The sequence below is a fragment of the Cupressus sempervirens genome, chromosome 9 (genome assembly GCF_028749045.1).
Source record: "Cupressus sempervirens isolate cs-2001-9-10 chromosome 9, ASM2874904v1, whole genome shotgun sequence".
Taxonomy (NCBI): Eukaryota; Viridiplantae; Streptophyta; class Pinopsida; order Cupressales; family Cupressaceae; genus Cupressus; species Cupressus sempervirens.
In genome coordinates this window covers 148,426,107-148,440,737 of record NC_143126.1, presented here as the reverse complement: position 1 = coordinate 148,440,737, position 14,631 = coordinate 148,426,107, and the positions used below count along the sequence as shown (strand labels likewise).

General features: G+C 39.2%; 1 protein-coding gene across 1 annotated transcript in view; it reads left to right on the top strand.

Annotated features, from left to right (window-relative positions):
• PHYLLO (2-oxoglutarate decarboxylase/hydro-lyase/magnesium ion-binding protein) overlaps positions 1 to 14,631 on the top strand; it is a 327,122-nt gene that overhangs the window by 310,464 nt on the left and 2,027 nt on the right. Inside the window, exons 24-25 of the mRNA XM_089799357.1 lie at positions 13,824 to 13,967; positions 14,092 to 14,553. Of these exons, the coding sequence (XP_089655483.1) occupies positions 13,824 to 13,967; positions 14,092 to 14,553 (606 nt within the window). The remainder of the gene's footprint in view (positions 1 to 13,823; positions 13,968 to 14,091; positions 14,554 to 14,631) is intronic.

The following is a 14,631-nucleotide window of genomic DNA, read 5'->3' as shown; positions in this document are numbered from 1 at the left end:
AGCCCTTGTCAATCCTGCCAATGACCTATGATCCTTAGGAATGATGTTCTACTTTGGAGTGCTACTCTCATCCGAATCAAAGTGCTGATCCTCCCCCTCTGACTATGACTCCTCCGCTGAAAAATACTCCATTTGATTTGCCTTAGCCTTGAGAGGGCGCTTATGAGATAAGTCCCAAGGCTCTCTATAATGAAAACACAGCTTCTTCCCCCTCAACTCATTCAAGGTGTCATTATCCAACTTCTATTATCCCCTTTTGGTTGTGCATCCTGGTAAAAAGGTTTTTTGTCCTTATCCTTATCCTTCTTCGTATGTGAATCTCTAGGCTGAAATTTGCTCTTAAAAAAAGAAGGTGCTAAGTCACGAGCCTTCTTAGTTGCCTCCTGTAATGTAGCTAGGTCATGCCCCTTGACCCAACCCCTCAAGGGATCTAAGAGTCCATCCATAAATAGCACTACTAATCTCCGCTCTGAAATATCTGTAACCAACACAACTAAACTTTGAAATTCACTGATGTATGTCTCAACTGATCCCACTGCTTGAGCTGTGCCAACTCTTTAAACTGTAACTCGGGATCTTTGTTATCAAATCTCTGTATGAGTCTCTCAGTGAACTCCTCGTAAGATGTGATATGATTATGCCCCAAGGTTACCATGCCATGGTGCGACCCCTCATGAGTATGTATCTACCTTCTGCACCCAAGCTTGTGCAGTCATCTTCCCTGAGGCATCATAATAAGGTAAAGAAAGTTTTCCAACTTTCTTTCTCAGCTCAAAGTTTTGATTCCTCCCTCCTACTCTAGGCATGTGTCTCATCCTCAAGTCCATATAATCTCTAAGGGAAATATCCACCTGAAACTCCGGTCCACTAGCCTCCCAGTCCCTCCTGAACTGATCCTGTAACTCGGTAATCTGCGGTTCATTTAATGGTTGAACCAGATCTTTGGGTGGGAAGGTGGGTAGAAGAGGTCTCGAGCTCGCTGTCCGAGGTAGGCGTGCAACGTGTCTAAAGTTATCAAACTCATTCTCATTGGTGCCATGCCATTATTATTACCATTAATGTTATTCTCAGGACCAATGTTGTTGCCTCGGCCTCCATTATTATCATTGCCCCCATTTCCATTGTTTGCATCACCTGGATTAATATTGATGCCCATCTGTCTAGCCATAAGCTGCAGCATCATATCCATTCCCTTATTCTACTCCTATTGCATACATTGCCCCTGCTCTAACGTACGCAATAACCGTCTGAACATTACCTCCTCCTAATCTGAACCAGTGTTCCTACCTCCACCTAGTCTTGTATTCTTGTCATCTCGGTCACCCATACTGCCGTCTTGTTCAAAGAATATCTCCTCTGTGTCTGTATAACTGGATTCTATATCCACCTGCACGAATTAACTAGACTGCTTGCTCTATGAATTTAAATCTTTGTTGTCTTGCTCTAGTATGGCAAAAGTTAATGGCTTCTGTCGCATGCTCAAACATACATTCTAAACCTGTTTTATTTGTGACTTTAGTGTCTTGACATTTCATTAAAACACTTTTCTCTCTATCCAGCAGTTCCAAATTCCTTGTAAGGCCTCCACAGGATGGCAGGACTTAAAGCTCTGATACCACTGTAATGAGCACCCTAGAAATGCCCAAAAACTGAACCAGCTGCTAATAGGAATTTAGTCAAATAATTTGCATCCTACCCTTAATTTCTCCCTTAAATGTTTAAACCCCTTTATGGCGCCAGAAATAAAATGTTTGTTTGTTTTTATGACTTTGCATAGATTTGAAACCACATAACATGAACAAGAAGGAATTTATAATAATATGCAAACTGAAGACTGAACTACCGCTGAAATAATATTAATTTTCAAACAAATAAGATCAAATACATAGCAGACTTTTCAACTCACTAATTGCTCCATAATGTTTCAATAATGACTTCCCATCTTGCTGCTACAGTAACATGAATAGTGTCATGCTACAATGACATGAATAGTGTCACGCTACAGTAACGTGAATAGTGTTGCACTACAATGCTGCTACAGTAAAATCTGCCTTCAATCAATCCAAGACCCTCATAAAATCATCCTTTTAGAATGGCATAAGCATCAAACAAGAAGCGAGAATGATATGAGCAAACACCCAATCCGCCTGTAGCTGAAAATGCACCCAATCTGCCTATTAATGAAGCTGATAGCAATGAATTCCGAAGGCCAAACCCTAAGGGAATGACGTCTAGAATGTTATAAGAAAGGATAGACGTCCTCTAATGCCAAGAACGGATCTACAACCCATACATCAATTTTCTTCTCATATTCAACCTGTCGAATGAAGCCACTAACGCTCCCTTTTATTCTTTCTCCAAGGGTCGATTCAACTCACATGAGCAATGTGGGATAAAAGATGTGCAATATAAAACAAATTAAAATAATCACTGTCTCCCTTAGGCGCCCCCTTTGATTTGCACACATTCCCATAAAATTTAATATTAAAGTAACACTTTAATATTTTACAACTAAATTAAATATTACTTTAATAATACTTCAGGCATAAAAATATATTAGCTATCGGACTCCAAACAACACAAGTGATAGCTCGTCGAAAAGCTCTCGCCAAGGAGTATCAAATCCAATCACCAAAACTAGCCTCCCCTGTGTCCTACTGACTTACTAAAAATAGTAAGTATGCCTGAGATTGAGTAAATCAACTCCGTTTTGGCCCAAACTGGAGATGACTAGGCCAAAACACTCTAAGATCCCTTTAAACCCTTTGTTAGCCCACGGGACCATGTAGAACTAGGCTAACGCACACACACTTGGTCGACTACTAAAGTGGGGACATTACATACGAGATAGCTTGAGTCTTTGGACCCACCTACTTTGTAGGAGGCAATGAAAAAGGCTACATATCTTGAGTCATCTACATCATGAGGCAAGTATCCTTCGAAGTCTTCTATCTCTCCACCTGCAAATGAGAAACACAAATCAGTTGGGAAGAATGATGAGGCATCACGAGAAGATTTGAGGGGGAGACAGCTTTGCTTTTGGTTAAAAGGACGCACCTATGCATTGAGGCTTAGAGGAGTGGCAAATTGGACTATGCGGATATACTATGATGAGATTGAGGTTGAATAGCAGTATGTTGGCTTAGATGGTTTTGATCAGGATTTCAGTCAGGTATATACTATGAGGAGTGCATACAGTGTCATATTAGACCCCCATGTACAGGATATCTATCAGTTGTAGAGTTTTGATATTTGGCAAGATAGTTTGGTTGGTGCGGAGAAAGGGGCAAATTGAGACTTTCTACCGAGTTGCTTCCTTTTGATGTTTTGGTTTCTACATCATTAACACAGTTATTGAGTGCAGGTTTACAAACTATGTTGTTTACTTTGATGGTGTAGTATTTATGGAGATCATTCAACGATGACAGCGACATCGCGCGCATTTTTCTATGGGATCCCGATGGAGGTTGGAGTTCAATGTGTTACTGGATTGCTTGAGGACAAGCAATCTTGGGGAGGGAGGATGGCAGTATGTTAGTTCATCAAGCTCCTACGCCTAGGCTAAGTTCATCAAGGGGACCCTCATGAGATGGCAGTATGTTTTGAGGGTCTCTGTGGCAGACTTTCTGTTTTTAGTAAGTCCAATCTGAGGTGGTTTCTACTTTTAGTAGAGCGGTGGAGGCACTGGCGATTGATCTTCATTAGTAGTGATTTGAGCATATTCGTGGAGTTCATAAAATAAGTTATTAATCAAGCATTTATTATTAAATGACATTATCTTATTTCATGTTAAAAATTGAAAGTGTAAATGAGAAGCCTCTTACATGAAAAGTGTTTCTATGAAGCCATATGCTTGCTAGTTATTTAAGTAAATAATTAGTTGGAAGCTTCTAATTGAAAGGTGTGTTAATGAAGCAACTTTAATGAATGGTATATTGAAGCAATTAGAATCATCTCATTGTCTATTGCTTTTCAATTTGTCTTGCTAGGGTTTTGAAGTTGTGGTTTTCACTTGAGATCTGATTCCTCTTGTTCTAGGAAGCATTTTTCTGTTGTTGTATAGCAAATTGGAAACAGCAAATTGCAATTGTGTTTTGAATTTGGGTTGCACATTCAATTCATTGCTTAGGTATAGTGAATCGATTTATTGATATAATCTGATTTTGGGCACCTTCTAGACTGTTGTGACTTGAAGGGCTGCAAGTTTGGTATTTATCATCTCTGTTTTTTGGACACCATTGTACTTGAATTTTGGGTGTCTATCATATCTGTTTGAGGTGGTATTGTCTACTGTTGATCGAGCATCTGAAGCCCTTGCTATCAGGAGACTTGTTCATGCATTGTGTCAACTTGTGAGTTTATTATCTGTTATTGGATGCCTCAATTCTGCTATCAATTTCAAACTGGGCAATATTCCTTTTGGTGTTTGGGTCACATTTATAATCTCTATTTTTTGAGTGCCACTATGTCTGCAATTTTGGCATTATTGATCACTATTTCTAGACACCTAGCAATTCACGCCACTAGTTCTGAGTGTCCCTTTATACCGCTGCAATCATGGCATTATGAGCTGCATTCATGTCCGAGGGAATTCTGTAGGAGATCAGGCGCTTCCTGGCTTCTTTATTAATAGAAAATCAAGAACAATCTAGTTCTCCTATCACTCCTTGCATTCTCTTTCATGCCTATACAAAACAGGAGTCAAAACTGGGCATCGAACATCTGTGCTTATCATTGCATATTTGTCAGGGCAATTGCTTACTACATTGGATGCCAACCTTGGTGATTCCCTGTTATTGCATCTAAATCATTTGGGAGCCTGTGATTGTTTTTGTGAAGCAGCATTGTCTTCAGCATACCCCACGTACTCTGATTGGCATGGGAATTCCAGTTGGAAAATTTGCATTTTATATTATATCTGCTGTGAATACACATTTATCATAAATTTCACTAGGTTCCATTTGTCTATTGTTATTGAGGAAATAACTATATGCAACTTTCATAATTGCAAATTATAGTTAAGATTCCATATTTGCCATAGCTAGAGATTGCGTCAATGTCATATTTTCAGTAATTACTAATCAAGCAAAAACACAAAAAAATCCAAAAACAACATATTTTTCAGCATAGTCAATGAGAGCCAGCTTGGGCTCTTTACAGTGGTATCAGAGTGGTTTCCTGCCAGCTTGTAGAGAATTGGGTTACACTATGGCTTAGAGATTTATTCTAGGTAGACATTATGCCTGCAAAGGTTGCACATCTCCACCTGGTGATGGAAAATAACTAAATAAGAGCTTCAGTTTGGTAGTATCGGTGATAGGGGTGTTGATGGTTTAGGAGATACAAGGTATAGAGATGTTGGCAATGGTTCTGACATTGATAGAAAGGCTAGAGAGACTTTCAAAGATGTGGCAAATGGACACAGCATCATATTGTCGATTTGTTGCAGCAACCTTCTGACACACTGCATCTTACTGCACTTCCTAGAGGATAGAGTAGGGAGAGGGGTACTCGAGATGATTTTGCCAATTCACCTAGATCCCGAGTTGATGACAGGTCTAGGGCTGGTGATAGGATTAGAGCAAAGGATCGGGTTAGGATTGATGACAAGATTAACAGGTTTGGCTATATTGGTGCATATGATAGGCCATAGCGGCCTACTTTTCTAAGACTAGTCAGTACTCAAAATGAGGTCACGCCTTTTATGGACGATGTAGTTGCACATTTTGCTGAGTGGGATGCTCTTCTGCAAGCCATCAAGTAAAGTCTTAACTTTGATAGACTCCTGACATAGAAGTGGGAGCACACTAGAGGTAGGCCTACTCCTAAGAGACAGAGGCCTAGGCAATTAGATTTGTGAGAGGCGGCTAGTAAGATGTAATAACCCCAATAGGTTATAACTTCTTCAGACACCAAAAATCTTTATACTTCAGTTGTTTGACATTTCGTCAAACACTTTGCAAGTAAGCTCTGATACCACTGTAATGACCCTCCTCAAATCTGCTCTCAAAAAAGCTGATGAAAGCTCAAGGAATATTATCAAACAATTCACATGCAAGGGACGTATGACTGATATAGTATTTCAGCTGGCTTCAAATGACTTTTTCTTCAATTTGCATCAATGAGAATCTTGTGCTAGAAGACTACAATGGACTACACAATGACCTAACATGAGTGTGCTACTAATTTTGACAATATTCAGTGCATATATATGATCTAAGCATGAGAAATGAACACCTACAGCCAACTGACATTTTTACAAATAGTTGGTATGCAAACTAACCTGCTGATAAATAATGATATTGTATTGCTTAAATGACACCAACAACTATTATCTTCTTAATTGCAATGAAAATTACAATGCTCATTAAATATGGCCAAGACTTTGGCATTTACATGGATTACAAAATGATAATGCTGGTATAATGCACACTTACAGGTGAAAGCTTATAACACCCTAAAAAACAATACTAACAAAAGAACCTGGTTGTAGATGGCTGAAATAATTTTCTTCTATGCTGCCCCTTCTGCTTTGCTTTTTATGCCTGCTTTTTCGTACCCGCTTTTTCAGCCTGCTTTTTTGGTTCCGCTTTTTTCGTACTCGCTTTTTTCAGCCTGCTTTTTCGGTTCTGCTTTTTCGGACTGCTACTATGTTGAATCTCAAGACCATATCTTTCAATGGCATCAAGATTTCCAGCTTGAAGGGATTTCGTCCTCCAAACTATTGAGACATAATCTCCAGAAAATTTTTCAATTTCTTTGATATTTCCAAGTATACTTAAAAGAAGCTCTTCCATTTCTTTTGTAGTGTTCTCACAAGGGCTCCATCCTTCGTTTTCTCAATGTGGAATAAAACATCACTCCCTTTTATGTAACTTATGTCTCCAATGTGTTATAAAATAAAAGGGACTCTTTTAATTTAAATATTTCCCACAAACTATAGTCTATACATTAATAAAGTTAAATATTTAAATTTAATTTTATAAAATAGCTTTATCAATGCGTAACAAATCTTATCAATGATAAACAAGTCTTCTTGCCGATTTTAAACAATTACCATCGACATACCGCTGCCACTGGATGTCCGACCATATCCAAGATGACTTACTATAAATAGTAAGTATGCCCAAAGTTGCCTCAAAACCCCTCAGAAAGACCTGCAACTGAAACTATCTAGGCCAAATGGCCTCTAAGTCCCTTCAATGTCCTGGTTAGCCTACGGGACCTTGGGGAAATAGGCTAACAACAACATCATGCTAAAAAGGGGACATTACAATCCGCCCTTCCCAAAATTGCTTGTCCCCAAGCAATGGTCGAACAACAACCCAATCAATCCACCTGGATCCCAAATGTAGTCATGAACTATGCTGCTGTCAGTCAACATAGGCTCCTGCAACAACCTCTAAAAATTAACCAAGAGGAATCCATAATCAAATTGACAATTACAGCTCAACCAAACTCCAAAATCACAACTGCCACAGTCAGAAACCCACGAGACACAAACTCTTAGAACATCAGAACCCAAGTAAAGTGGACAAATCAAGCTGCCAACACAGTAAATACCATCAACGCATCCCACTGGCCTATACGGAATGTATAATCCAACTCTACAACAATGGTGAACGCTCCCAAATTAAACTGCACCAAGTATGGAGAATCCACACACTGTACAACTCCTGCAGTCAACACAACTCTGCAAATCACCGGCCACTGTCTCATAGCCATAACTCCCATGCACCGTTGATGGTGAAAAGACATCACAAGGTAAACAGCAAGAAATGGAACCCAAACCAAATTTGCCTGCCATCAACTCCTCAACACAAGGATCAAATGCTAACTGATGTACATACCCTGCAGTATAATGCTGATAAAAAGAACCAACCTCAGTCAACAGCTCACCATGAACAAGTGATACAACTCGCTGTGACTGATCACCAGTTAAGTCAGGAGATGTCATAGCCAAAGGCGTAGAATCAATAACAACAACCGCTGAAGCATCACTCCCAAACTCTTGCTCTAAGTCATGTATTATCAAGCTATCAACCGCAGAACCTATCGCCATGTCATGCCCATCACAACTCTCATCCCAAGGCGTCAAACTACCCCATAACTGATGACAAGCACTAGGAACCAAAGTACATCTCCGTATCATCATCTCATCAACATGATCATCGAAGGTAAATTGATGAGCATACCTCACAGTATAATGCCGATAAAATGCGCCAATCTTAGTCAGTGGCTCAGACTGCAATCGATCATTAACCATGTTGGAACTGACTACTACCTCCGAAGACATCACCAAGGGAGTAGTATTACTAGCAGGAACCATGCCAATTGTCGGCTCACCAATATCACACATGATCTTTGATACAACATCTCTAGTCTCCGTGCCATCAGTACTAGAGGCCACCACCATGTCAGGCATACCACAACAATCTGCTGCAGCACCCAACTCAACTGATCCTGACTCTAGTGGGAACGAACCCGATATGCCAATGTTAGTATCAAGGATGGATGCATTCCCATCTCCACTGTCTTTGACAATCTCGACCATGGACATCCTCGGATCACCAGACACCACAGCTTGTGACTGTACAGAATCTAGTAAAGACTGCAGTCTCTCTAACTCCACGGTCACCTTAGCCAAATGAAATTGTGACTCCTCGAAAGCCAACTGTGTACTCTCAAGAATTTCAGAAGTCGCCTCGAGCTGTTGAGTAAGCTCACTCACCTCATCTTCCTTGACCAATAATGCGTCATATGCTGTACTGCCCCACTCCATAAGATAATCTCTATCGGCTACCAACTACATATAATTCTGTCTCAGAATCCGGATAGCCTCCCATAAAGAGTGGATCTCTGTCAAGGAAAGATAACTGCTTCCCTGCTCATCACTAGTAGGAGAACCCCATCCATAAACTGCTAACAACTGGCGAGCAGCATCAAAATGTTCACACGCAATAGCAATGTCTCGCGTGCCAACTCTCAGCTGACTAGACACATGATTGTGCCAATTGGTTGAAATCCTATACTCTATCCCTAGTACACTGTTCAAAGGAGTAACCTCAGAATAGCTATCATCTGTAATACTTAGATACTGGGACTCTCCTGTAAACTCTGTCATCTCTAAGAAATCATCAACATGTGACTTGACTGTAAAAGAAAACTGAGTCCCTCCTATATGCGCTAACTCCCGAACTGAGCTCACCTCAAGACAAAGCTCGTCCACATGTCTCTCAGAATCCTGGAGAGCCAACTGAATACACACCAAGGAATTCTGAGTATCCTCCAGCTCATGAGAAAACCGGTCAGCCTCCTCCTTTTTCTTCAATGCATCTAAATAGATCCCTGCAAGATTAAGGAGATGATCGCGATCTGAAAGTAGGTGTATGTAACTTACCTTCATTGCCTCCATGCCTTCCTTGATCTGCTGTAAGTCGTCACAAGAAGAACCTGTTGTGACTCCTTTCTGTCTCTCCTGCAGTTGAATCATCCAAATGTGATTCTCAATCAATCCATGCATCCTATCATAATGAGATAAAGCCGCCACAATATCCTTGTCCCCTGTCTTCAGCTGGCTTGCCAAACCAAGTGAAGAGCTACTAGCCTCTATCTCATGTGAAGAAGCATCCAACTATGCTTGATACTCATTTTCTGCAAAGTCCTGAATGCTCACTTTCTGATCAACTGGACTATCCTCAAACATGACAATATCCTCAACTGCTGTAACTTCATCCAGCCCAACTATACTGGAAGCACTATTTGTGTCAATCACACAATTTGGTGTGCCTATGATATCACCTTTTGATGCAACTGGCTCAACCTGCACAAATCTGAAACCCCTTCTACCTATGAAGATGGTGCAGATAAACCATTACCTGAAGATGTGCTAATGTCTCCCTATATTGAATCAGCATGTCTGTTAAACTCCTCATACAAGTCTCTGCCTGTCATAGGGAAGGTACGATCCTTAGGCCTATCAAAACGTTCAGTCAGTCTCTCCGTAAACTCCACATATGACGTAATGTGTGCATGACCCATAGTGACCATACCATGATGCCACCACTCGTGCTAACCCATCCAGGTGAATTGTTGCATACTTAATAGCTTCTTCCTCAGGCATAGGGTTCATTTGAAAGTATGTGTCAAGTTTTTGAACCCAAGCTCTTGCTGTAGACTTCCTTGAGCCATCATAATATGGTAACTGAAGTTTCCCTACTTTCTTCTGTAGTTTATAGCTCTGGTTCCTGTCATGTCCACGTGGCATATGCTTCATCCGCACATCTATATACTCCCTAAAGGTGATTGCAGCAATAACATCTGGACCTTCGGCTTCCCAATCTCTCCTCAGCTAGTCCTGTATATCAGTGATCTGGGGCTCTGGTACAGGCTGCTCTGGAGCTCTAGGAGGAAATATGGGAATCATGGGCCACGAACTCACTGTCCTAGTTTGCTGGGGTGCATGACCAAAATTGTTCCCAACTTGTTCGCCTCCATTATGTGCCCCATCTTGATTATTACCATTCTAATTATTTCCTCCATCCACATTAGCATTCAACCCCATTTGACAAGCCATCATCTACATCATTAGCTCAAATCTCTGACTCTGTTCCTGTGCTCTTTGCTCTGCTGATCGCTGTCCCTGTGCTAAGGTGTCTAATAATTTTAAGAATCTTTTCTTTCCCTGATCTAGTTCGGCATTCATTTTGTCAAACATTTTTCTCTCTATCTGGCTATTCCAAATTCCCTATAAGACCTCCACAGGATGGCAGGACTTATAGCTCTGATACCACTATAATAACCCCAATAGGTTATAACTTCTTCAGACACCAAAAATCTTTATACTTTAGTGATTTGACATTTCGTCAAACACTTTGCAAGTAAGCTCTAATACCACTATAATAACTCTCCTCAAATTTGCTCTCAAAAAAGTTGATGAAAGCTCAAGGAATATTATCAAACAATTCACATGCAAGGGACATATGACTAATATAGTATTTCAGTTGGCTTCAAATGACTTTTTCTTCAATTTGCATCAATGAGAATCTTGTGCTAGAAGACTACAATGGACTACACAATGACCTAACATGAGTGTGCTACTAATTTTGACAATATTCAGTGCATATATATGATCTAAGCATGAGAAATGAACACCTACAGTCAACTGACATTTTTACAAACAGTTTGTATGCAAACTAACCTGCTGATAAATAATGATATTGTATTGCTTAAATGACACCAGCAACTATTATCTTCTTAATTGCAATGAAAATTACAATGCTCATTAAATATGGCCAAGACTTTGGCATTTACATGGATTACAAAATGATAATGCTGGTATAATGCACACTTACAGCTGAAAGCTGATAACAACCTAAAAAACAATACTAACAAAAGAACCTGGTTGTAGATGGCTGAAATAATTTCCTTCTATGCTGCCCCTTCTGCTTTGCTTTTTTCGAATTGCTTTTTCGGCCTGCGTTTTCGTACCCTCTTTTTCAGCCTACTTTTTCGGTTCCTCTTTTTTCGGACAGCTTTTTTCGTACCCACTTTTTTCAGCCTGCTATTTCGGATTGCTACTATGTTGAATCTCAAGACCATATCTTTCAATGGCGTCAAGATTTCCAACTTGAAGGGATTTTGTCCTCCAAACTATTGAGACATAATCTCCAGAAAATTTCCCAATTTCTTTGATATTTCCAAGCATACTTAAAAGAAGCTCTTCCATTTCTTTTATAGTGTTCTCACATGGGCTCCATTCTTCGTTTTCTCAATGTGGGATAAAACATCACTCCCTTTTATGTAACTTATGTCTCCAATGTGTTATAAAATAAAGGGGACTCTTTTAATTTAAATATTTTCCACAAACTATAGTCTATACATTAATAAAGTTAAATATTTAAATTTAACTTTATAAAATAACTTTATCATTGCGTAACAAATCTTATCAATGATAAACAAGTCTTCTTGCCGATTTTAAACAATTACCATCGACATACCGCTACCACTAGATGTCCGACCATATCCAAGATGACTTACTATAAATAGTAAGTATGCCCAAAGTTGCCCCAAAACCCCTCAGAAAGACCTGCAACTGAAACTATCTAGGCCAAATGGCCTCTAAGTCCCTTTAATGTCCTGGTTAGCCTACGGGACCATGGGGAAATAGGCTAACGACAACATCATGCTATGAATGCTAAAAAGGGGACATTACATAAGATGACCTTAGCCCACTTTGACGGGAGTGGCGAGGTGACAATTCGAACTTATTAGCTTGATACATATTTAGCTTTGCATCCCATGAGTGAGGAGGACAACATTAGAATTGTTGTGCTACATCTAGATGGAGTTGCCCATAACTGATGGTACCTTGAACTGGTTTCCTTACATCATAATCAGATTGTTTCCTATCAGGAGTTCATGGATAGATTGATAGAGTGTTTTGATAGGAAGGATCCCAAGGTATGTTTCTAGGAGTTAGCTCAGATGAGACAGACTCATGGCCTAGAGCCTTCATCAGTGAGTTTCATAGGTTGTCTATGATCCTATATGATATCTCAGAGCGAAGGAGAGTTATGCTCATTATGAAGGAACTGGTTGAGCCACTTAATGCTCTATTATCTTATATAATCAACATTGTTCATTCAGTTATTAATAAATATATTGTTTTGATATATTAGAATTGATTAAATTCATAACTATATGTATCATATTTTTAGTTTAATCAAGGTTCATTGCAAAATCTTTATGAAAAAGTCAAAAGCAAATGACTTTTTCAGTCAGTTCACCCTAAATTTGTTTTGGGTTCCTTTGTCCAAATCAATTCATCCAAAACTCTTACATCTGAAAAAATTTTGAGCGAATTTACGACTAGCAGAATTTTGAGCTAATTCGAACCGAATCCAACTTTGCAGCAAACCAAATTTTGAATTTCACCTTCGAGATGTGAATCTGGAAACTTAGGTTAAATGTAGGCAACCAGTGCCTTATGATTGGACCAGAGTTTTGTATGAGCCATGGTCCTCCTTGGAAACCCTTTGTCACTTTCTATGGAGAAAACTCCATTAAATATCTTTTTCGCATCATAACTCTCCACATCCAAAGGATTTCCAGTATTCTTGGATGTAGATGACAAGTGTTGTTGTTTCAAGGAAACTTCCACAAAGCTGTAGTTCAGAACACTTTCTTTGAGAAACAGAATTCTTTGTTTGATTTCATCCCTTGAGAAGTTTTCATTTTGAGATGCATCTATTTCCCTTTTCAACTGAGAAGTTGGACCTTCTGATTGCTCTTCAAGCATTCTATTGTATAATAATAAAACCTTGAGAGTCTTTCTTACAGATAAGTGGGGCTCTTGTAAAACAGAAGTTATGAAGTTCTAGTTTGCAATTTGGGAGATTTTTAGATTGGAGGTCATAACCTACAGAGCAAGACCAGCACTAGAGTTACTCAACCCTGGGTTGTTAGGGTGAAAAGTTTGCCGGTTTTAAAAGCTTAAACTAGATGATTTAGTGGATGGACTCTCATGAGGGAATAAAAGCATCGAAATTTTTGGATTAATGATCAGGTCTTGTATGCTATGAATGCATCCAAAAGAACATTTATGAGGCTTCTTTTAATGTCAAAAAGATTACGAAATTCCAGTTTATGTTAGGGAATCAAATTTCTGTCTCTTGGAAATCTCGAGTATTTTTCATACTGCGTGCTTTAATCAAATTGAATTCATAATTGCCAACTAGTGAGGAAAAATTATTGCATACAGTTATTTAATTATCTTGATCAACTAGTTCTAGTAGTCCAAAATGCGTATTGTTCTCTTGCAGGAACCGGTGGAGCATCCAGGGGATATTATAAGGTTCTGTGAGGAAAGCAACATGTTTGTAGCATTGGATGAGACTATCGATGACATTAAAGACCAACTTCTTGACAGGCTTTCCATTTTTGCACATCCTAGAATTGTGGCAACTGTAAGTAAGACAGAAAAGAAAGAAATCAAACATCAATAAGAAGTAGCATTGAATACAAAAATAGTCTATAAAATTTTTTGCTTCCCCCACTTATTGTAATCTGTATTAATCTTTGTATTCTCAGGTGATGAAACCTGCTCGATTGGGTGGTTTTGAACGTGTGGCATTAATAGCCAAGTGGGCAAATAAGCATGGGAAGATGGCAGTGGTCAGTGCAGCATTTGAAAGTAGTGTCAGTTTGTCTGTGTATGCTCAATTTGCCTGTTTCATTGACAACGGGAACATAGGAATAAGAGCAAGTGATAAACCAGAAATTCCAAGAATTGCCCATGGTCTTGGAACATATAGTTGGCTACGTGATGATGTAATGAAAGAACACCTGCAATTCCATGTGTACCCAGAAGGTGACAGAATTGAAGTGGATGTGAAGGATGCTGCAAATATTCTTCAAAATATGGTAGTAAATCCTGATACTGTCAATCCAAGCTGTGTCAGAGCAAATATTAAATCAAATAAAATGACAGTGTTTTATGATGACACTTGCTTCTTTTTTCATGTAATGGACTCTGGGATAAATGACAAAACTGTAAGTCTTCTATCATTTAAACTTGAAAAATATAAAATAAATGGACAATTATTTTTATTGCTCCATAAAATTACAGAT